This window comes from Rhinichthys klamathensis, unplaced genomic scaffold, assembly GCF_029890125.1.
Source record: "Rhinichthys klamathensis goyatoka isolate OS25496 unplaced genomic scaffold, OSU_Roscu_1.1 h1tg000004l_1, whole genome shotgun sequence".
In the NCBI taxonomy this organism is placed as follows: domain Eukaryota; kingdom Metazoa; phylum Chordata; class Actinopteri; order Cypriniformes; family Leuciscidae; genus Rhinichthys; species Rhinichthys klamathensis.
In genome coordinates this window covers 3,864,036-3,888,659 of record NW_026606557.1, presented here as the reverse complement: position 1 = coordinate 3,888,659, position 24,624 = coordinate 3,864,036, and the positions used below count along the sequence as shown (strand labels likewise).

The 24,624-nt window shown below is 37.8% G+C and overlaps 1 protein-coding gene across 4 annotated transcripts in view; it reads left to right on the top strand.

Moving 5' to 3' along the window:
- Positions 1–20,484, top strand: part of LOC130085707 (TOM1-like protein 2) — a 49,995-nt gene extending 29,511 nt beyond the window's left edge. Inside the window, exons 7-16 of one of the 4 annotated variants that reach the window (XM_056251623.1) lie at positions 586–702; positions 1,056–1,189; positions 1,353–1,395; positions 2,466–2,652; positions 3,317–3,434; positions 3,798–3,873; positions 7,323–7,388; positions 15,506–15,565; positions 17,046–17,082; positions 20,000–20,484. In XM_056251623.1, the coding sequence (XP_056107598.1) occupies positions 586–702; positions 1,056–1,189; positions 1,353–1,395; positions 2,466–2,652; positions 3,317–3,434; positions 3,798–3,873; positions 7,323–7,388; positions 15,506–15,565; positions 17,046–17,082; positions 20,000–20,148 (987 nt within the window). In that variant the 3' untranslated portion in view covers positions 20,149–20,484. Of the gene's footprint in view, positions 1–585; positions 703–1,055; positions 1,190–1,352; positions 1,396–2,465; positions 2,653–3,316; positions 3,435–3,797; positions 3,874–7,169; positions 7,260–7,322; positions 7,389–15,505; positions 15,566–17,045; positions 17,083–19,999 lie in introns of those variants that run through there. The other 3 variants (XM_056251630.1, XM_056251639.1, XM_056251648.1) reach the window with 3 other exon arrangements.
- Positions 20,485–24,624: the final 4,140 nt, after the last annotated feature.

Genomic DNA, 24,624 nt, shown 5'->3' with positions numbered 1-24,624 from the left:
TCAGAATCATTCATATTTTTAGTCACCATTGTCCTGTGAGTTGGGTTTCCAGCACCAAGTCCAAGCCTTTTCATTTACACCCACAATGTTATATCAAATTTAGCATTTTAATCAACAGTACATTTTACCATATGTCTTGGCGTATCGCAATTATATCATATCGTGAGTTCAGTATTGTGATATGTATCGAATTGTGACATGAGGGTATCGTTACACCCCTATGTGTTAAGCTGAAATTAGGTAAACTGAGGCCTAGTGAGCTGATTTACTGCTAAGTAAAGGTTTTAGTGAAATAAAACAACATCTATACATTTTCCTATCTACACTATATAAAAATAAAATAAAACTCCGCTTTGATGAGCATAAGAGACTTCTTTCATAAACACACTCTTACTGACGCCAAACTTTTGACCAAACTTCTTCTTTTTTTTTTTTTTTACATTTGCAATTCTACATAAAAACATATATAACATACTGATAATCTAATGTGATTATGGCTAAACTGGGCACCAGTTATGTTTTCACCGTTATATTTTTCTGTTCATATCTATAGTCAATTTGGAAATGCTTTGTTTGTGCGTACAGATCGCAAGACTGAGAAGTGAGCTGGACGTTGTGCGCGGGAATATTAAAGTGATGTCAGAGATGCTGACGGAGATGGTGCCGGGCCAAGAGGAAGCCTCTGATCTCGAACTTCTACAGGTTTGCGAGTTTTACCACTACACTCACTCCTTTACGGAGAATTTATGCTTTGGTGATGGTGTATTACATTTTACCAGGGGTCTGAACTGGTTCAAGGAACAAAAACAAAACAGCGGAAACGAACGAGGATTCATTAAGAGCAATGATTATTCGATTTAATTTGGCATTTATTCATTTTTGGCTCTACATGACACCACAAGGGGGTGTAACAACACAATACACCCCATTTAGCCCAATGCACGTCTATGAACCCGTGCTTTATATATTTGTATAGTATGTTTTTGTTTTTTGGTCCTTTCTGTACTCGTCTAGTTCCATAATGCATTTGATGTATTCCTATAATGCGTTCTCAGGAGCTGAACAGGACATGTCGAGCCATGCAGCACAGGATAGTGGAGCTCATCTCTCGCGTGTCTAACGAAGAGGTCACCGAAGAGCTGCTACACGCCAACGACGATTTAAACAACATCTTCCTGCGCTACGAGAGGTGAGTTCCCCTCATCAGCCTTTATCTGACAGCTCGAGTCGGCTCAGGCTTGCCTTTGATTTCACTCGCTTTGCTTTAGAGCAGAGCACGCTGGGTCTGAAAACACATTAGCATTTCTTTCATCTCCATCTCGATATTTCACCAGAGCTCTGTGTGTTAACAGGTACGAGAGATACAGGCTGGGCAGAACAGCACAAAACAATGGGGTGAGTTTGACACCGCAGAACTGCTTATTAACACATACTTTCATTAACACATCTCTTTTATGTGTTTGTTGTTGTTGTTGAATATTGTTTCTTATAGGGTACATGTATGCCTTGTGGTAATGTTTGTCTGTTAAGCGCCTGCTCATGTTTTTTTATTTTTTTTTATTTTATTGTTTGCGTGATGCTTAGCTGAGAGAGGCAAGTATGATGCATCGCTGTCATGTAGAAAGTGTCCCGCGTCATCACATCTCTAGAGCTCTAGACCCTAGAAATAAAAATATTATTTCACGTCGTCTTCCTTTTCCCATCTTTACACGCACATTATAGGCCTTAGTTCGGTTGCAACTTCAGCTTTTCCTTTAAAAAAAGATATTAAACTTTTCAATAAAAGTGTAATCCTCACCTGTGTATGTGAATGTGGCTGTTTATTATTATGCATTTCAAATAATCAAGGAATTTGTTTAAAAATGTTAATTTAGTAAATATTTAAATTATGTTAAAAAAATTAGACTTGAATTCTTTAAACATTATTACTATTGTTATTATTAATATTAATATCATTACTTTTAATTCATTATTTACTAATTATATTTATAGGTTATGTAAATATAATATAACTTAAGCATGTATATAAAATATACAAAAGTAAAATAGTATGTAATAATACATAATATTAATTATAAATGGTTTCATTATAATAAAAAAAATACATGCTTAAGTTATACTATTATACTTGCATAACCAATATAACTTAAGTATTATATATATATATATATATGCTTAAGGTATAAATTATATAATTTACTATAATTTAATAAGTTATTATTTAATCATAATTTTAATGTTTAAAAATCTTTTCTACCAACAGTGTCCCTGAAATACAATTGCTTAAATTAAAAATACAAATGCAATGGTATTCAAAAACTGCTTTTTAATTGGCTGATTTTTTATTTTATTTAAGCCAAATTGAATTATCATTATGATGCAAATTCATTTATTATGCTATTATATACAATAGGTAATGCTGATTGTTTAACCTAGATAAGTAAGTGTGTGTTGTGAATGCACAGGTCCTGAATGAGGCTTCAGAGGAGGACAATCTAATAGATCTGGGTCCTGGTTCTCCAGCCGTGGTCAGTCCTCGGGTCAGCGCTACACCCTCTCATACACCCGCATCCACCCTGCAGCCTCCTGCTCCAACTACTGCTCCTGCTCCTGCAAACACAGCCTCCCTCTCCACACAGCTGGCAGGACTTGGTGAGGATCTCAAACACATCTGGATTCATGGCAACTTCAGGCTGGAGAACACATACATTTTAAAATCATATTGATAAAAGTATGCTAGCACTTTATTTGTTAACACTCTATTTTACAGTGTCCTTGTTACATATGCTACATGTACTTACCATAGTAATAACCGTAAATTATGCATAATTACATGCAACTAACCCTCAACCAAAACCTAATCCTACCCAAACCCTAGAGTAAGTACATGTAGTTGCTTAACATTACTCATTACTTAAATATATAATTACACTGTAACAAAGACACCTTAAAATAATGTGTTACCCTTTATTTTATAGTGCTGTTCCACATGTACATACGTTTTGCAAACGAAAAGTATGTATAGCAAGATTCAAGATGTTTATTTGTCATATGCACAGATTTACACCATGCAATGAAATTCTTAGGTTGCAAAAAGTTTCCCACAGTATAACATGTACACAATATACACACAATATATTTAAAAGATGCAAGTGTAGAATTGCATTCGGCAGAGAGACATTAAAAGCATCATAAAAAGCATGTACATTGAACAATGCAAACATTCACAGTGTAGTATTTAACATAATATTTAACATGTTACTTGTATTCCTCTATAAGACTTTAAGTTGACTTTAAGATGATTTCCTCCCGGTAGATGTGAGCGCAGACAGCGTCAGCGGCACTCTCAGCTCTCTGACCGCTCACAACCCTCAGGATGACTTTGACATGTTCGCCCACACCAGGTCCAGCTCTCTGGCTGACCAGCGCAAAAAGTGAGTGTCCACTACTATGACTATAGAGCTTATGCGCCAGAGAAACAAGCCCACAGCCACCTTTACACTTTTGCCTTTAATATTTCTGTATATTTCTATGGCATCGCTGTTGAAGAGTGATTAGCTGGTGAAGTGGATTTACTTATTGTAGAGTTATTGAAAGTTATCAAGAGCATTGTAATGTTTGAAGCGGATGTCATAACAAATGTCAGTAGACCGGGAAGATTTTAAATCGAGGGCTTCATAAGATCTGTGGAAATTCGAACAGGAAGACAGAACACAATGAGTGCAGCGCTGAAAAAGAGCGGGGTCTACACCACATTTAAAATCAACTCTAAACTATTTTCTTTGCTTGTTTTCCAGTGTTATATACGAGGAACCTCAGGCTCTGGTTAGCCTGGCGTCTGCTTTAGACATCAGACAGCATAATGCCACTGGGGTGAGTTTCCTAAAGCATGTTGTTTCTCTGTACTTTCATAGTGATGAAGGGTTTGGGTTTTGTGTGTTTCTGATCACTCAGTTCTTACATGTTATTACTTTTAGGCCCTGTTTACTCCTGGTATTGACTCTAAATACAGGTGTAAACTGGGTCTAAAACGTTTTGAGCTTGTCCACTTTCAACCACTTCCAGAGGTAGTTGAAAACGCATTGCTTTCGTAGTGTAAACGCTCATGTGGTCGAATGTTTAAACTGCTACTAAAGACCGCCTACTGAGTTAATGCGTAAACATTATGGGAAGAGCGCCAGCCAGACGGGATTTAAACTTTGACGGCTGAAGACCCAACTTTGGTTTGAATATGAAAAATGTACCAAGCACAACGTTCTCTCACCATTCCTGATTTGTAACACACACTCACAGCGTGATCTTGCATCTGTCAGAGCAGAAACGAAAGCTGTTGCTCTCTGTGTATTTCTGTCGTTTCCGTGTGTGTTCGTATGTAAATTGCGCAAGCTTATTTTGTCCATTAGATTAAAAGATCTGAAAAAGCCCATAGATTTACCGACCCATAGACCCTCCTCTAAAATGAAATCAGGACAGAAGTGTTTGAAAGTGGACAGAAGAGACGGATTAAAACATCAGGTGTAAACGGGAACGTGTCTCCCTCGTCTACTTGTGATCCGATCGACCAAAACGCATCTTAATAAACAGGGCTTTAGTGTGCTGAAGACCTCACTGTTTCTCAGAAGATGGGAAATCGCACTCGTCTTGAATGGCAAATAGAGTGGTGGAGGGATGATGTATTTTTGTAAACCGACCCAGTTGTTAGCATCACACTGGTTCCCATGACAAAATCCCAATAGGATTTTGGATTACTGCAGAAAATAAGCTCTGCTACTAACAAAAGCTTGTGACTCTTACAAGTTTTGTTCACCTTGATAATCTTCACGAATGAAGACAACTGTTATGAATGTATGAAGCGTTTGCATGAGCACGATTATAAACACAGTGGGTCTCATTCATGAAACACGAGCAGAACGAATTTGTGTGTAAATCGTGTGTAAAGTGGTTCTGGCGTAAATTTTCGGATTCATTAAAATGTTCGTATTTTCCAAATGTTAGTCGGTACACAAGAAATCTACACCTGCTCCCAGCCACGCGTAAATACTGCGCTTAACACCCGAACGTTTTGCTCATTAATAAGGCTGCATTTTAATTCACCTTAATCGGGTACATATTTGCACAGCATTTTGAAAAAATATTATATATAGTAATTACATACGTTTTTTCTTATTATGAGAGCCAGTAATAGCATCTGCGATGGCGGTCCTTCTCCAGTTTGAATACTATTTTTCCGAAGTGAACTAATTCGTTTTTTGCTGTCAAGCTTAATGTCGAACCATTTTCTTCTCACTTCTGGGAATGTTCGATTAACAGATGAAACTCCATTAACTGCATCTGTAATATGCTGCCGAGCTTCCTTTTTTTTTAGGACCCGATACGCCACTATGTACGCTTGAAAAAAAATGTGGCGTTTTGAATGAACTTCTGATAATAAAACTTCAATTTCTGCATCTGAGAATTTTTTTTTCATTCGCATTCATGTCATAATATGATGCTCATATATAGTTGTCAGTCGGATTTGATGGGCGGGATTTATGGTAATTGAGAATGAATGTGCACACGCATCCCATTTACGACTGATTGGAATTCATTAACACACACACACATTTCACTATCACATCTGACGTTTACGAAGTATTTGTAAATCAGGAGAAGAGTTTTCGGGAAGGTCTCTTTACGCGCAAATCACTCGCATATTTACTCGTATATTTACGAATGTTTCATGAATGAGACCCATTGAGGCTGTGAAAGCGACTAGTGAGGAGACGAGTTTACCTGTCTGTCCGATGACGTTTAATCTCAACCTCTGTCTCCCATATAGACGCTTGTAAGCAACTGCCAAATAAAAGCTTTAAAACAATCGCAAAAGTGCACGTGTTACTGATGTATTTTATGTCAAACGTCAAAATATCTTAAGCTCGTGTTCACCACAGACCTTTTTTCACCAAAACAACATCAATGAACCCATTGACCCCAGGACGATGGAACCAGAAGTGCTAAAATGCGAACTCGTTTTTTGGGTTTTGGCCTACCAAAATATGCCACCCCGCCAGCACTCTGTTTAACACATTTATAGTCCTCTACCTTTGCATGGTCTCTTTTAGCCTAAAAATGCTCCTGTCGTTGCTGACTCATATTGACACTACTCTGTGCCAAAACACAAAATTACATATTCCCATAGTCTTCAACATGCCACAGCTTGTTAATGCCCAAATTGGACTGGAGAAGTGCTGGCAGATTAGCTTGGGTTTGGTTCGGCTGAAAATAGCTCTCTGCACAAGAGCACATTGTTATATTCCTTACAAATACCACTACAGTTATTGTTGCTACAGTAATACTGTGATGTTTGCTATTAGCCGCCATTAAGCTTAATGGCAGAAAGATGTTGAAAGCATCGAACACAGTTTAAGGGTCAATGACAAATGAAATAAGAGAGTCCACGATACAGAAAAGATAAACCCTTTTAAAATGCATGTCAAGTTCTTAGAACTCATTTTATTCATGTTGGATTGATATGGTTAAAAAAAAAAAAAACTTTTCAAGCATTTTCAAGAAAAGTTAACATTTAATGACTATAAAAATGGGATTTGGTATAATTTTCCTTATTTGAATAAGGAAAATTATTGAATAAAATTAAGGAAAATCCTATTTGAATTTGAATACATAATGAAGTGTACTACACATCTTAATCATTATTTATTAAAAAATAAAGGCAAAGTTAAAAATTTCAAAAAAAATATTCCATGAATTATTAATTCATTCACGTTTTTCGTACTATATCATTTGGTAGTACTATACACTATATCATTGAACAAACCTTACCATAAAAAGGCTAAATTATCTGGATCCTCTCTTTAAAATAATTGGCTGGGGGTTTTTTTTTTCAAGTTTTTTCAATTATTAAAGCAGTGAAGCAGTTTGTTTGAAATATTTAGTTTTTTAATAAATAATGATTAAGGCAATACAGTATGACTTGAAATTCTCTGCTATTAGGAAATCAATTTTAGACTGATTGGATCTCTTGTACCAGACATACTTTGTGTTGAAATCGACCGAGGTTACATAACCGTCGTGGATTAGAGGTGCGATGCATAGCGATCAGCCCATGGGTCAAAGTTTACACTTCTCTCTCCCCTCTCTTTTTGTTTGTTTTCCCACTCCATCCACCTTAGTTCATTGACTCAGAGTTACATTTCCCCTGGCCTTAAACGACACCCGCTTCAGTTCTCCTGAAGATGGAGGTGGCCACATGTCTCTGTGCTTGTATTGGGGTGGGTGCTTTGCTCTTCTTCACATGTGTACGGTGTTTTCTGTTGTTGATTTAGCCGAATGTAAAAGGTCCTAACGATGAGTTGGAGCCCATAGACAGCTGGCTCATTACCCAAGGAATGGTGAGGATTTCACCAGAACCACTGTCCCCTCATGATGTCCTCTCAGCCCTGACCTCAGTCCCTTCCCTTACACCTCCACTAAAACACACACACACAGTAAAAGGGAGAGCCGCTCTCTCAAAAGCCTGATTTGATTTGCGGAGGAGCCGACTTGAATGTGTTAAGAGATCAACCAAAAATGTTTTCTCCCTCATGTCATTCCAAACTCCTATGCTGGTTTTTTCCATCGAAGCAGCTCTTTCTATTAGGGCTGGGTATTGACACAAATTTAACAATTCGATTCGATTTCGATTCACAAGCTTGCAATTCGATTCGATTTCGATTTTATTCAATATTGATTATTTTGGATATCAGGTACAATACATGGCAAATTTTCTCAAGGAAAACTAATGCTGTAAACTATGGGAGTCAGTTGTAGCCCACTAGGCTTCATTAGCCTACTATAATATTGAAGGTAAAAATTAACTGATTTGTAGCTATACAAACACTTAAATTACACTTTTATTTATTTTTATAATAATAAAGTTATATGAAATATAAACATTTAAATGGTGGCTGTCATAAAAACTTGCCAGATTTATTCAAACATGCATTAAATATCGAAGAACATTAAAAATTATAATGAATATGTAATATGGTGCATATATTTAGCAAAATGCTCCTCTCTAGAGTTAATTTTTCTAGCTGACTAACGAGTTTATGGTCACATATGGTTTTTCTGAGGTAAATGTGACGTTACATGACATTGTTTACAAGCTGTTTTACTGACGTCTTTCCACGCTTGAAACACTGATTGAGCGATTCCATGTGACATTATATGGATTTCAATAAGTTGTACTCTATCTTTTAACACACTTTCAGACGTTCATTCATGTTTATTTGGCGCTGTAACTGGTATTATTAAGGTATTATTATTATTATTACTGCTGCTTCTCTTGAGCTGAGCCAGAGCGATCTCACGCCACAGCGCCAAAACGCTATTTATGTTTTTGAATTTCGGAAGAAAATGGACGTAATTTGAAATTTGAGACTTTATTTAGTATCAATAGTAACAAAGCACAAAGATTATTGCGATTTATTGGATGGGATGCGCGCTACAATGTTCCATTCATTCATCAAATGAAAACAGAATGACTAATCGATTCTTGAGATTTAAGAATCGATATCGGTTCGGAAAAATGAGAATCGATTAATATCGAGAAATCGATATTTTTTACCCAGCCCTACTTTCTATACAACGAGAGTTCGTAGTGACCACAAAAGCACCATGAAGGTTTTGAAAAGACCACTTTTTTTTTCTTCGTTGTATGGAAAGAGCCTTAATGGTCAGCATCTTTTTTTTTTTTTCTCGACATCTCTGATCTCTAATAACTCTTCTATGGTTCCAGGGCCGTTTCTAGGCTCTTCTCTTTGCTCTGTCCCTTTTACTGTGAATCACCTCATCACCTCATTTCCATCGCAAGAAGGAAACACCAATGCTGTGTCCGAAATCGAAAACTTGCCTACTATGTTGTATGTGGGAAAACCAGTAGTATGTCTGAATATATAGTACTCGACAAACAGTACGCGAAAAGTATCCGGATGAGCTACTACTTCCTGAAGTGTGTATTCAATGGACACTTTACTATCCCAATAGAAGTGAGGCGACGCAACTGACGCTGGTAGGTCACATGACAGTAACAACATTTCGGATGTAGTACGTCCAAATTTCATTCATGCTACCTATATTCATACTAGAGCATACTTTTTTAAGTCGGAAAGTATATTCAAATTCAAATGTAGTACTTATTCAGAAAGTATGTGATTTTGGACGCAGCACTACTTTTTTTCAGGGGAAAATCAGTAGAATTCATCGTCATACACTAGCCAGACCCTGGACTCTAACATGAATTAACACGATCATAATCATGATCATAATCAGCCCTCGGCTCATGGAAGGTTCTGGATCTTGTATTCTGTACACGTTTTAAGAGACGATCACACCTGATAGAGGTTTGCAGGAAGAAAGTCCCCAAAAGGCCTTCTTTTTCATTCACTACGTTTACATGTGCTCCAATAATGTGATTATTTCCAATAATCAGAGCAAGGACTTTATCACAATAAAGCAAACGCATGCAATTTTCATTATTCTCATTACTCACCGTGAATTGTGGTTATTTTTATTTACATACCCCAATGCACAGAAAAACACATTTCTATGGACGTATTTGCAGTGACGCACCTAAAATCTCTTCATTTTGATGTTTCGATCATCAATAAACTGTATTATATTCGTCGCGCAACATCGTTAACATGAACTCAGACCCCAAGAATGTGATGCCATTTACGTTTACAAATCTGCACATGAAAATGCCATTCGTGTACATGCATGGACTCTTTGATCAAAGTGGAAGAGATGCAATTCAAATATTTACATGCCTGTTTATTACGATTAAAAATGCCATATATTACTGAAGTTACGTGAAGGCCATGGCAACCCATTCTTTGGAGTTTGTCCTCTGCATTTAACCCATCCAAGTTAGTGCACACACATTAGGAGCAGTGAAAACACACACACACTGCAAACCGTGAGCACAGCCGGCGCCCGGGGAGCGATTGGGGGTTAGGTGCTCAAGGGCACCTTTCCTGCCGGTATTGAGAATCGAACCCGCGACCTTCGGGTTACAAGTCTGACTCTCTAACCCAGTTGTGTAGAACACAACTACCCCCAATTATGGCTACTGCAATTATGAGCTTATTCTCATCAATTTGATTGAAGTATTGCGTTTACATAAGGTAAAGTTTAATCGCAATAATGCCTAAATCTCACTATAATCGCATTATGAGGTTGCATGAAATGACGCAGCAAAGTTTAACATTATGCAAATGAGCTGCAACACGATCTGACGACTACCAATAGGAATTATGGAGATCCTACACTCTTTCCCCTCAAGAATGTTAGTTTTTAGTGGCAATCACCCCATGTGGGATCAGTTTTGCCAATTGTGAAGCCCATCAATAACTTTAGGGCATCCAGCAGTATGAACACTTACTTTTACCAAAAATACACTTGTAAGAAAAAACTAAGATTTTTACATTTCTCTTATGATTACCAAGGCTGCATTTATTTGATATAGTAAAAACAGTAATGTTGTGAAATATTACAATTTAAAATAACTGTTTTCTATTGCAATATGTTTTAAAATGTAATCTATTCCTGTGATCAAAGCTGAATTTTCAGCATTTTACTCCAGTCTTCAGTGTCACATGATCCTCCTTATACGAGGATTTGATGCTCAACATGTATTATTATTATCAATGTTGAAACCAGTTGTGGACAATTTTATTTAGGATTCTTTGATGAATAGAAAGTTCAAAATTACAGCATTTATTTGAAATGGTAAAGATACGTATAATGTTTTCTGTCACTTTTGATAAATTGTATGCGTCCTTGCTGAATAAAAAGTATTAATTTCTTTAAATACAATCAAAACCTTCATGTGGTCAAAACCTTTCCTTCATAATCTTCATCCTCTCTACTATTAAAACTACCCACTTCACCTATTATTCTAAGCTGTTCTGTTCTAACAGATTTATCTTAACCAAAATAAAAAAATAACCAAATATTGTAATATTATGTATCACCTCCTCATTCTCTATTATTACTGTTCCTCATGTTATGATACTAGTTTAATCACCAACACTTTGAAAGACACTAATGGATGAATGGGAATTATGTAGTGACAACAATTTTTGATTTATTTTTACTCTGTCTAGATTTCAGATTTTGCACTCACTTTATTTTCACACACTTTATTCTCTCGACCAACTTCATGAGGAACATCCTGAGCTGAATTTGAAACAGTATTGAAGAAGTTCACATGTATACTTGCTGCTACTCTTTCTCTACCTATTCCAACAAAACCCCCAAAAAAACATACATTTTAGTTTTGTAAAGAAATTCATTCATTGGCACAATTTAAATTTGTCCACAAAACTAATTTATTATTTGTGTCCAAACTTTGGACTGGTAGTATTTAAAGTGCCCCTATTATGCTTTATTTTATTTTATAGATATTGTCTTTCATGTAGTGTGTAATATAGCTGTTTGTGAGTGTAAAAGATCTGCAAAGTTTCAAAGATCAAACTGCACAACAAATAAAGTTAGTCTCCCAAAAGAAAACGATTCTGAACTGCCTGAAACGAGTCATCAGTAATTCAGTCTTACTTTCTTAATAAACCTACATTGGTTTGTAACACATTTGAATGATGCCAGCCTATGGTCTTCATTGGCTGCTCTAGAACAACGTCTACTTTGACCCTCAAACACTGCAGTTGTTGCTGAGGCCTGGAAGAGATTTGGTTCGTGTTGTTGACATGTCGAGAAGATGCTGTTTTCTGCTCTGAAAATGCACTCTGTCTGCACTTCCAAAGGATGAGGACTCAGGCTAGAACTGATGCGGTAAAACCAACGCCATCGTTACTGTTCGTATCACTGTGATGCAAGTGCAGAGGAAGATCCAAAGCTGAATTTCAGATTTGGTTATGGGAGTTTAGTTTCTGACATGTGGTGTAAATGGTAGACTAATCACAACAGACTGGGCCATCAGACCAATCAGAGCAGAGTAGACCAATCACAACAGACTGGGCTATCAGACCAATCAGAGCAGAGTAGACCAATCACAACAGACTGAGCCATCTGACCAATCAGAGCAGAGTAGACCAATCACAACAGACTGGGCTATCAGACCAATCAGAGCAGAGTAGACCAATCACAACAGACTGGGCTATCAGACCAATCAGAGCAGAGTAGACCAATCACAACAGACTGGGCTATCAGACCAATCAGAGCAGAGTAGACCAATCACAACAGACTGGGCCATCAGACCAATCAGAGCAGAGTAGACCAATCACAACAGACTGGGCTATCAGACCAATCAGAGCAGAGTAGACCAATCACAACAGACTGAGCCATCTGACCAATCAGAGCAGAGTAGACCAATCACAACAGACTGGGTCATCTGATCAATCAGAGTAGACCAATCACAACAGACTGAATCATCTGACCAATCAGAGCAGAGTAGACCAATCACAACAGACTGGGTCATCTGACCAATCAGAGCAGAGTAGACCAATCACAACAGACTGAATCATCTGACCAATCAGAGCAGAGTAGACCAATCACAACAGACTGAATCATCTGACCAATCAGAGCAGAGTAGACCAATCACAACAGACTGGGTCATCTGACCAATCAGAGTAGACCAATCACAACAGACTGGGCTATCTGACCAATCAGAGCAGAGTAGAGCAATCACAACAGACTGGGCCATCTGACCAATCAGAGCAGAGTAGACCAATCACAACAGACTGGGCCATCTGACCAATCAGAGCAGAGTAGACTAACCACAACAGACTGGGCCATCAGACCAATCAGAGCAGAGTAGACCAATCACAACAGACTGAGCCATCTGACCAATCAGAGCAGAGTAGACCAATCACAACAGACTGGGTCATCTGATCAATCAGAGTAGACCAATCACAACAGACTGGGTCATCTGACCAATCAGAGCAGAGTAGACCAATCACAACAGACTGGGTCATCTGACCAATCAGAGCAGAGTAGACCAATCACAACAGACTGGGTCATCTGACCAATCAGAGTAGACCAATCACAACAGACTGGGTCATCTGACCAATCAGAGCAGAGTAGACCAATCACAACAGACTGGGCCATCTGACCAATCAGAGCAGAGTAGACCAATCACAACAGACTGAATCATCTGACCAATCAGAGCAGAGTAGACCAATCACAACAGACTGGGCCATCTGACCAATCAGAGTAGACCAATCACAACAGACTGGGCCATCTGACCAATCAGAGCAGAGTAGAGCAATCACAACAGACTGGGCCATCTGACCAATCAGAGCAGAGTAGACCAATCACAACAGACTGGGCCATCTGACCAATCAGAGCAGAGTAGACCAATCACAACAGACTGAATCATCTGACCAATCAGAGCAGAGTAGACCAATCACAACAGACTGAATCATCTGACCAATCAGAGCAGAGTAGACCAATCACAACAGACTGGGTCATCTGACCAATCAGAGCAGAGTAGACCAATCACAACAGACTGGGTCATCTGACCAATCAGAGTAGACCAATCACAACAGACTGGGCCATCTGACCAATCAGAGCAGAGTAGAGCAATCACAACAGACTGGGCCATCTGACCAATCAGAGCAGAGTAGAGCAATCACAACAGACTGGGCCATCTGACCAATCAGAGCAGAGTAGAGCAATCACAACAGACTGGGCCATCTGACCAATCAGAGCAGAGTAGACCAATCACAACAGACTGAATCATCTGACCAATCAGAGCAGAGTAGACCAATCACAACAGACTGGGTCATCTGACCAATCAGAGTAGACCAATCACAACAGACTGGGCCATCTGACCAATCAGAGCAGAGTAGACCAATCACAACAGACTGGGTCATCTGACCAATCAGAGTAGACCAATCACAACAGACTGGGCCATCAGACCAATCAGAGCAGAGTAGACCGATCACAAAAGACTGGGTCATCTGACCAATCAGAGCAGAGTAGACCAATCACAACAGACTGGGCCATCTGACCAATCAGCAGAGTAGACCAATCACAACAGACTGGGCCATCTGGCCAATCAGAGCAGAGTAGACCAATCACAACAGACTGAGCCATCTGACCAATCAAAGCAGAGTAAACCAATCACAACAGACTGGGCAATCTGGCCAATCAGAGCAGAGTAGACCAATCACAACAGACTGGGTCACCTGACCAATCAGACGAGTAAACCAATCACAACTGACTGGGACATCTGGCCAATCAGAGCAGAGTAGACCAATCACAACAGACTGGGTCACCTGACCAATCAGACGAGTAAACCAATCACAACAGACTGGGTCACCTGACCAATCAGAGCAGAGTAAACCAATCACAACTGACTGGGACATATGGCCAATCAGAGCAGAGTAGACCAATCACAACAGACTGGGTCACCTGACCAATCAGAGCAGAGTAAACCAATCACAACAGACTGGGCTATCAGACCAATCAGAGCAGAGTAGACCAATCACAACAGACTGAGCCATCTGACCAATCAGAGAAGAGTAGACCAATCACAACAGACTGAGCCATCTGACCAATCAGAGCAGAGTAGACCAATCACAACAGACTGGGTCATCTGACCAATCAGAGCAGAGTAGACCAATCACAACAGACTGAGCCATCTGACCAATCGGAGCAGAGTAAACCAATCACAACTGACTGGGACATCTGGCCAATCAGAGCAGAGTAGACCAATCACAACAGACTGGGTCATCTGACCAATCAGAGCAGAGTAGACCAATCACAACAGAGTGGGCTCTCAGAAAGGAAAGGTTTAGAGAGACTGAATCCTTTATCGAACCATTTCAGACACTGAGAGAAAAGAGGTGATGCAGCAATGTATATAATTAGAAAATTAAAGTTTTTTTGTTGTTGTTTGTATGCACCTATTGTAGGAGACCTTCAAAACAAAATTAGGAACATTTAAAATAGCATAATAGGGACCATTTAAATGCTCTTCAATAAAGACCATCCGTTTCTGAATCTTGATCTCAACAAATACAGTAGAAGAAATGTCACTGCAAACGTCTTGTGGCTGTAATGCTTGATTGCGCAATAAAGTATCTAATGTGCGAAAAGTCCAACAAATAGCGCCCTGTAGGGGGAGCCCTTGTGCCGCTGTTCTGATGCTGATGTTAAAAAAAGCAACCATCTCTTTCATCATAATCCTATATTTCTATGGATGAAAGGCATTCGTTCTGACACACACATCACTGCATCTTTCCTTCAGCGTCCTTTCATTGTTCACTCTCACAGCATGTGAAACAGTGTTGCTCCAGCTCTATGTGCAAGCCGTGTGTGTGTGTGTGTGTGTGTGAGGCACGTGGCTCTCTTTGGCATTGATTGCATTTTTCTGTTGTTGTTATTTTCCTCTCAGACCTTCTGGTGATTTTTATTGTTTGTGTTTTTGTTTGTTCGGGATGTTTTTTTTTTGTTCTTTCGTGGCTTTCGGGGTCTTTGGTTTGTCCGTGGCTTTGCTCCATAGATCCCCGTACCGCAGTCCTCTGTCATGGATGACATTGAGGAGTGGCTCTGTGCCGATGTGGTGAGACTTCTTTACCTTGATTTCATTCTCTCTGTTTTTGTTTCCATGGTAACACCATGTCATCTTACTCACTTTCATTTATCCAAGTCCTTTTTGTTCTATTTTTGGATATATTTTTTTTTCCCTCCCTACCTCAGTAGTACTAATCATTCATTTCCACCAATCATGTTGTCAGTCTACCATATACCACCCATTCACATGATACTAATGAACATTAACTAGGGATAAATTATTACCAATTTAAGATGTCAGTTAAAGCTCCAGAACGTGTGTTGTTGGTGGTGTCGGAGCGTCTTCAGATGCAGATTAGAGTGATGCTGTTGAATGTTGCAGTTCACTGGTGACGGATGCTTTCGTTCATCTGTTGGTTATTGTGTTGTGTTTGTACTGATATTCAAATAATTGTGTGGTTTGTTGAAGTCAATAAATGTCATGTGATATATGTCAATAGAACAGTGTTGGGAAAGTTACTTCGACGAAAACTACAGGTATTCAGAATTAGTTCCGAGACGCAACTGAGCAATGTTTGTTTTTTAATAGCCAATACCAATTTATTGATAACCTACATAATTCTACCAAACAGAATTGCAGAAATTAAATAAAAAATGTAAACAATATTAACTCGAAATGTTCTAAAACAGCTAAATTTACCATCGCATTTACTGACAAAACTGATATCGCTAGTTTCGAAAATGGCCAAATAATTGATTTAATTGGCCTAGTTTAATTGGCGGGTAGTTAGAAATACTACAAGTTACTAAAAAAGAAGTAAATGCTATGAAGATATTTAAGCGGACATTTGGCTTTGGGTAATTGTTAGATAAGAGTATATAACTGTAGACTATATAACTATAAAACATACATAAGATTAAAAAAAAATCCATTTAATCAAATTCATCTTTGGCGGGACAAAGATTCATATTAATGGGCACCAAAATATTTTTTAAATGCTGGAAAAATCCTGATAATCAAACTTGAACACATGTTTAAAATTTTGGGTCAGTTTTTTTTTTTTTTTTTTTTTTTTTTTTTTTTTAAAGAAGTTAAAGGGATAATTCAACCTAAAATGAAGTCATAATAAATAACATTGATTTCCCCAATCTTCTTATTAATAGGACATTATAGGAGAATGTTTGGTCATATTACACTTCTGATTTGTTGTAAATATTAGCATGTTAATGAAAAAGCTAGATTATTAAAAAACAGCTGAGCTACTATCACAATGGATTTTAATGAATGCCGTCATTACTTTCAGTCAGTTGCTCCCCCAACACTGATCTGTCGTCATAAATAATGTGGAAAATGCATACGTATGTACTTTGTCTATAATAATGTCATGTTGTGAACTGGTTGTATTGCTGAATGGTAAGTAGTTGTTCGACTTGTTCATTCTGTGTTTGTGGCACAATGTGGTGTATAAATGATAAAAGTGACTGGTCTGACGTGTAAATAATGCTGTTCTCGTTGTTTTCTGAAACAGAAAGGGGAAGAGGCAGAAGAAGGAGTCACGAGTGAAGGTACAATACAAAAGCTAAATGTGTGGATTTTAACTGTTAAAGTCTAGCCTTTTGTGTTTCACTCCGAAATATATTTGTTCTATTACGGAAACATAAATTGTGTTGGAAATGCCGTTTCAAATTGACCAGTTGTACACAATCTACTACATGCCTTCTGTCGTGCGATTAGCCATGTTTCCATCCACTTGTCTATCAAATTATCTGAAGTTCGGTAAAAAACCTCATGCGAATAAAGCTGGTGAAAGTGTGTTTCCATCAAACGGCTTTAAAGCGTATAAGAACCTGTGCGTAATGGCGTCACATGCTGTTTTGCGATCAAATTGGTATATCGAATTGATTTGAGACATGTTAAGGTGTTTCCATTCATTTTCTCACCGAATTGCAACAACATTCAAGCCAACATTTGCGAACAAAGTTTTACTAGGCAAAATGGATCGCACGTTTCCATCCGCGTTTATCGCATAAGGCATATATCGATCAAGATAAAATCCGATGAGACCGATCGTATTTCATTTGAGTCGATATTCATGAAATTCAATCGAATTTTACTGTTTCCATAAGGCATTTTTCATTCGATATCACTTAATGCGGATAAAAACGTGTGGATGGAAACATAGCTATAGATAGCTTAAAATTGTTAAGCATGTAAAAGGCCTTTTAGTATCATAGTAAAACGTCTCCTTCAGGTCGTGGTTCACGTGTGTGTTCACTTTTTGATGTGAAATCTTTACTGATTTGTATAATGTAAACGTAAGAATACCTTTAATTTTGTTAGTACTATTTCATGATGAACACTTACTGGACTGAAGCAATATATTTATAAATCTTGTTAAAATGTGATTATCAAAAATGATCCATCAGGCTCTTGAATCTCTCAATCATCATCATTATATTGGATTGCATTATATGTTTAATACAAGACACACCACTTCGGTAGCCATTGTTTGTTTACACTCTTGTGAAGTCAGTCACTAATTCCGCCTTCTCGCCTAAAGATGGCAAGCTATGATTGGTCGGGAAGCAACGCGTAATCTGACGTGTTTCTTGTCCGCGACACAACGAGAATTTATGAGGCAAAATCACACAATCTGAGCAGACAAAAGGTCTCGCTGATTTACATTACAATCTATCATGATTTCATCGTACTTTTTGGTCGTAGAAGAATCCACCAAATTGCATATTTTTGCTCAGTTTGGGTGTCTGCATAAAACGAGTATGAGCTCCGTATTCTCGCTGTATCATACTCTATGACCCTGATGGATCAAATATGATAATAAACAGTTCCATTTAAAGGGATAGTTCACCCAAAAATGGAAATATAAGTCATTAATGACTCACCCTCATGTCACTCCAAACCTGTAAGACTTTCGTTCATCTTCAAAACACAAATGGAAGATCTTTTTAAAGGGATAGTTCACCCAAAAATGAAAATTAAGTCATTAATTACTCACCCTCATGCTGTACCAACCCCGTAAGACCTTCGTTCATCTTCGGAACACAAATTAAGATATTTTTGATTAAATCTGAGAGCTGGATCACTGCTACATAGGCTTCCTAAGGGAGTGAAACTTGACGGCCCAGAAAGTCATTGAAGAAAATGTTTAAATATTTAATGTGACTACAGTGGCTCCACTATAAGTTTATCAAGCGACGAGAATACTTTTTGTGCGGAAAACAAAACAAAAATAATGACTTTATTCGACTTCCAGAGATTTCCAGGACGCATGCGCGGGAACTGACGTTCTTCTTCTACTACACAGCGCGCGTCTTACAAGCAGAGGAAGTAGAAGAAGTGTAGTAGAAGAAGAATTTCGGCGTAATTTTTGTTTTTTTCTGCACAAAAAGTATTCTCGTCGCTTGATAAACTTATAGTGGAGCCACTGTAGTCACATGAAATATTTAAACATTTTCTTCAATGACTTTCTGGGCCGTCAAGTTTCACTCCCTTAGGAAGCCTATGGAGGAGTGATCCACCTCTCAGATTTAATCAAAAATATCTTAATTTGTGTTCCGAAGATAAACGAAGGTCTTACGGGGTTGGTACAGCATGAGGGTGAGTAATTAATGACTTAATTTTCATTTTTGGGTGAACTAACCCTTTAATGAAATCGGAGATATGTCTGCCCGTCCATTGACAGCCTACGCAACTACCACTTTGACGCCATTTTGATCAATGTTTATATGTGAATAAAAGACTAAATTAAATCTTTTTATCATATAAAGCGATTACGTCTCTCCAGAAAATTTGGACAAAACCGTTCACGATCCCTTTATGAACTTTTTGAAGCGTCAAAGTGGTAGTTGCACATAGATATAAACACTAGATGTCGCCTTGGGGTTCTAAACATGCTTCAAAACCGCCGCCATCTTGGAACAGGGGTCTTGTCATAGGAAGTAGCTAGGTAACGCTGAATTCATGAATGATGCTGGACTTTTGTGCTGCGTATGGATGTTTACACTAACGAAATCTAAAAACCAGACAGCAAGATTGTGAAATTTTGTAATTTTTTTTTAATTTCTCTGGACTCTATAATAAATACATGTCTGACCGTTGGAACGAACCAAAACAGCTAGAAAATCGCATTCATGACGATTAATGGTGATTTTATTTCCGTTAGACCTTTTCCTACATTGACGCTGATGAGGGGTTCCCCTGTTTCAAGATGGCGGCTCTATTGACGCATTCGTTCCAATGAACTGCCGTAGCCAAGGCGACATCTAGTGTTTATATCTATGGTAGTTGCATAGGCTGTCAATGGAGGGACAGAAATCTCTCAGATTTCATCAAAAAGATTTGTGTTTTGAAGATGAACGAAAGTTTTATGGGTTTGAAACAACACGAGGGTATGACAGTATTTTCAGTTTTGGGTGAACGATCCCTTTAAAGGCATCCGTTGTTCTCCTGGTGTCTCTTCAGAGTTCGACAAGTTCTTAGCGGAGCGGGCGAAAGCCGCGGACAAGGCTTCACCTCTGGCCGCTGGTGTAGAGACCAGGCCTCCCGTCAGCGCACCCAGCAGCAGCCGCAAGAAGACCGAGCAGACGGAGGACAATCTCTTTGCCTTGTAGAACTGACGGTTCAGCCCAGCGACCGCAACCATATTCCCTCCAACTTCCAAACGCTTGCTGATCTCTAACACACCTACCGATGTTCTGCGGCGGCAAGACTTCGGTCTAACATCCCCCTTCTGATAGAGCACTGTGAGAATCCTGCTTCAGTACTGCTTTAACCACAACCTTTAAGCTGAACGGCGCGATCAAGCGATGGCTTAAGCCGACATGTAGCCGCCGGAATAAGTCTCTTTAGAGAGCTCCTTCTTTTCGAATGACAGATGTGCAGTCGGATAGAGCTGTCTGGTTTCGTATTTATTGTTCAGAAATGAACCAATGGTCTTAAAGATCGCCATTCCGGTGAGGTTGAGGTTTCGTGTGGTGCATCCGTTCTTGTGTAGGGCTGAGTCAACTGTGGATTGGGACTCAATCTGTCCCCGTGGTAAATAGAGCAGGAACACATCATATCTCAGTCAGGCGTAGGAGAGACGACTCGTGCTTATGAGGGTCTGGTGAAGGATAATGGCCACGTTCTCGTAATCATCACGTGCAGATTACCAAAGACAGAAGAATAAGCTTGATTTCCATCGATTAAGGTTTTTGCTCAAATACGTCGACTCCAGTTGAGGTTGTCTAAGCCGTTATCTTTGAGGGCATTTTAAAGGGTAGATCTACAGAGCCCCGCACATGATTAAGCAAAAAGGAAATTGTATATCGTGGACATTAATTAACAATTCGTTCCCATGACTTACTAATATGTCGGCACGTTTTATAAATTCCTTCCCTCGTTTTAACTAAATTGTTCGCAAGATATAATAATTTGGTCCCGCGATTTACTAAATTGTGGCCGCGGTGTAAAATTTATCTTTCCTTGTTTTAGTTCAAATAAAAAACGAGGGAACGAATTTAGTAAATCGTGGGAATGAATTCTTCATTCAAGGCCATGATATATATATATATATATATATATATATATATATATATATATATATATATATATATATATATATATATATATATTAGGGCTGTCAAATGATTAATCGCGATTAATCACATCCAAAATATTTTTTTTTTTTACATAATATATGTGGGTGCACTGTGTATAATTATTTTTTATATATAAATACACACACATACTTGTATATATTTAAGAAATATTTTCATGTATATACTGTATAGATTTATATATAATTTATATTATATATAAATATAAATATTTTATATATAAATAATATTTTTTTCTTAAATATACATGCATGTGTGTGTATTTATATATACAAAATAATTAGACACAGTGCACCCACATATATTATGTAAAAAAAACTTTTATTTTGGATGTGATTAATCGCGATTAATCATTTGACAGCCCTAATATATAAATATATTTGTGTCTGCGTGTCATGTGCGGGGCTCTGTGTAGATCTGGGGCCTGATGTATAAACGTTGCGCACATACGTACGCACAAAAAAGGCATTGAAATGCGTGTACGCAATTTTCCACCTGCACGGGATTAAAAAAACTAATAAACTAGCCGTAAATATGTGTAGGGACACTGCACACTCTTTTACTGGTGCTAGTGAATTAATAAAGTAAACAGAATGATTTTTTTTTTTTAAGTTTTTATTTTGATATAGACATTTAGGTTAAATATGCCATGAGTTACGCAGTCATGAAATCATTATCCAGAAGTTGCAATATTTTTATATTAATTTCAATAGAAATTAAAAAGTATTTTATACCAATTTGATTGCATCTATAATGGCATTTATAGTCCGTATCTAATATTTTCTTTATGTCTTACCGTTAAACATGGTATCAGGTGGACGGGAATATTCATATGGAAATGATATGCAGATGAGGATATGTATAGTGTAAGCTCCTTATATGGTTATTTCGGGGTGGAGACGCATGTACGCATAATCTTCCGCTTATTGGGTTTTATAAAGGGAATTTTGCGCGTACGCACACTTTTAGGATGAAATCTACAGAAAGTTTTATACATGAGGCCCCAGGTGTCTACAGTGATACAAAAACATATGCATCTTAATTTTGATTATGATATATGATTTCCTGGAACAGGCTCATTTAAAAAAAAAATTAATAATTTAAATCAAGAAAGGTGTGGGTCACATTTCACCCCAAAATCAAAAGAAAATACGTTTTCAACATTGATAATAATAATACATATTTCTTGAGCATCAAATCATCATATTAGAGTGATTTCTGAAGAATCATGTGACACTGAAGACTGGAGTAATGATGCTGAAAACTCAGCTTTGATCACAGGAATAAATTACATTTTAATATATATTCACATAGAAAACGGTTCTTTTAAATTGTAATAATATTTCACTATTTTAACTGTATTTTTGATCACCTTGATTAGCATAAGAAACTTACCTAACTGTAAAATGTGTTTACACGACCAGCAGTGTTTACACTTTTCAGAGCAATTAACCAACTAAAATGAATTTATTGTTAATTCTAGCGTACTTACAGTTGACTCTACATGTTCAAACAAAGTATTTTAGCAACAAAATAAGAGTCTTCACGTTTACCTCGCAGTAAATGTCAAACTTCATTTGCTTTACACAATTTTCTTTTGTCTTGGGGTGAAATATGACACACATTTCTTCATGAGATCCACCCACTTACTGCATCCTTTTTTTTTATTGTCAGATTCCTGATTGATTCCTATAAGGAAAAATCCGCACATTCGGCAGTAAAGATGAATGAAAGTCTCGCTTTCTGCTTTGCTAGACCTAACCAAGAATTATATTCGCCTAATGGCTTTTGTAAAATATGTATCCATACGTATACATAAATGTGTATATACAGTAGGAAAGTGTGTGTATAGTACTAATGGTTTGTATTAACTTGGTGTAAATGTTTAAAAGGATACTCCACTTTTTTGGAAATAGGCTCATTTTACAACTCCCCCAGAGTTAAAATGTTGAGTTTTACCATTTTTGAATCCATTCAGATTCAAAAGCAGGCGTAATGATATGACGCAGCGCCTGAAAATAGGCCACCTTCAACACAACGGAACTATTTTCAGGCGCTGCGTCATATCATTACGCCTGCTGCACTCATGGTACGGCAGTGAAGTTTCTTGATTACTACGCAGGAATGTTTAAATAGGAAAAATATCGAAACTCTTCGGTCATTTTTTTTTTTTTTTAGAAATGCTAATGGTCTTGTCCACTTCGATGATGTATGCTAAGCTATGCTAAAAGTGGTACCGCCAGAACTGGAGATCGGCTGAATGGATTCAAAAACGGTAAAACTCTGGGGGAGTTGTAAAATGAGCCTATTTCCCAAAAAAAGTGGAGTATCCCTTTAAAGGTACATTATGTAACTTTTTTTTTCTTTTCTTTTTTGACATTAGCAAAATTGACAATACATCATCAATCATTCTATCAAAATGTGTTTTTGTCTTATCCTGATTCACTATTGTAAGCAAGTGTTTATATTTTAGACCTAGTGGGATGGATTTCGTGTGAAATTGCGTACATTGCTTGCGAAAAGAACGCGACATAAGAGCTCGTAATAAATAAAACAAGAATCAACATCGGCTCGGCTTTTCAGAGATGGCGAGAACTGAGGCGTTTGAAATGTCGTAAAGCGACGCGGATATGGCGTTTTTATTACTCAACAGTGGAGTAATTTATTTTATTGAACAAATAAAGTAGCTTATGTAGCTCTTTAACAGAGTTCATTATAAAGCATCATCTATTGTGAAGCGTCATTTCATCCGCACAGTCACGCAGAGCCAAAGCACAACCCAAACAATTTTCTTCCGCAAAATGCGTGCAGTTTTGTTTTTTAACCACTAGAGGGCCAAAAGTTACATAGTGCACCTTTAATTGCATCCCTCTTTTTTTGTGTGTGTGTGTGTGTGTCGTCATGAAAGATTTTCCACGCGATTTCCTCTCCATTCCAGTCGCTAACAGCTGTACCGTACAGTTTTAATCGTGCTACATGTCGGAGTGAGGTTAATGTTTGAAGGAAGATGTGCACTTTCAGTCTTATATGTTTATGTAAAGTTAACTGCAGCTAGATGCGTTTCACAGTCAAAGACCTCAAATGTTAAAGAGCAAGAGCTTGAACTTTGTTAATCGAAACCTGTTGCAAACAATCCACCGTTTGCCCTAAATCTGTCGAATCAGCAGTTAAATGTGTGAAACACTGGAGGAGTGTGTATGTGCTTTACTTGAATTGAAGGTGTAAGTCACTGGCTCTGATTGAAAGGAAATCGCAGCATGTTCAGAGCAAAGTCAATAATGGCGATGCGTTTCTTAACCAAGGCCATTCGAGATATAGCTATGAACAGCATTAATTGACGTTAATCTGCGATATCTATTTTTGATTTCTGACTTCTGAAAGTGTAATATCTGCTTGTTCTGAAGAGCTCTGCTTTCATCATTATTTGGATTTACTGCTTCGATGAGTGTTGCCATCGTGTGACATTAAAAGTCTTAACTCTTTTGATTA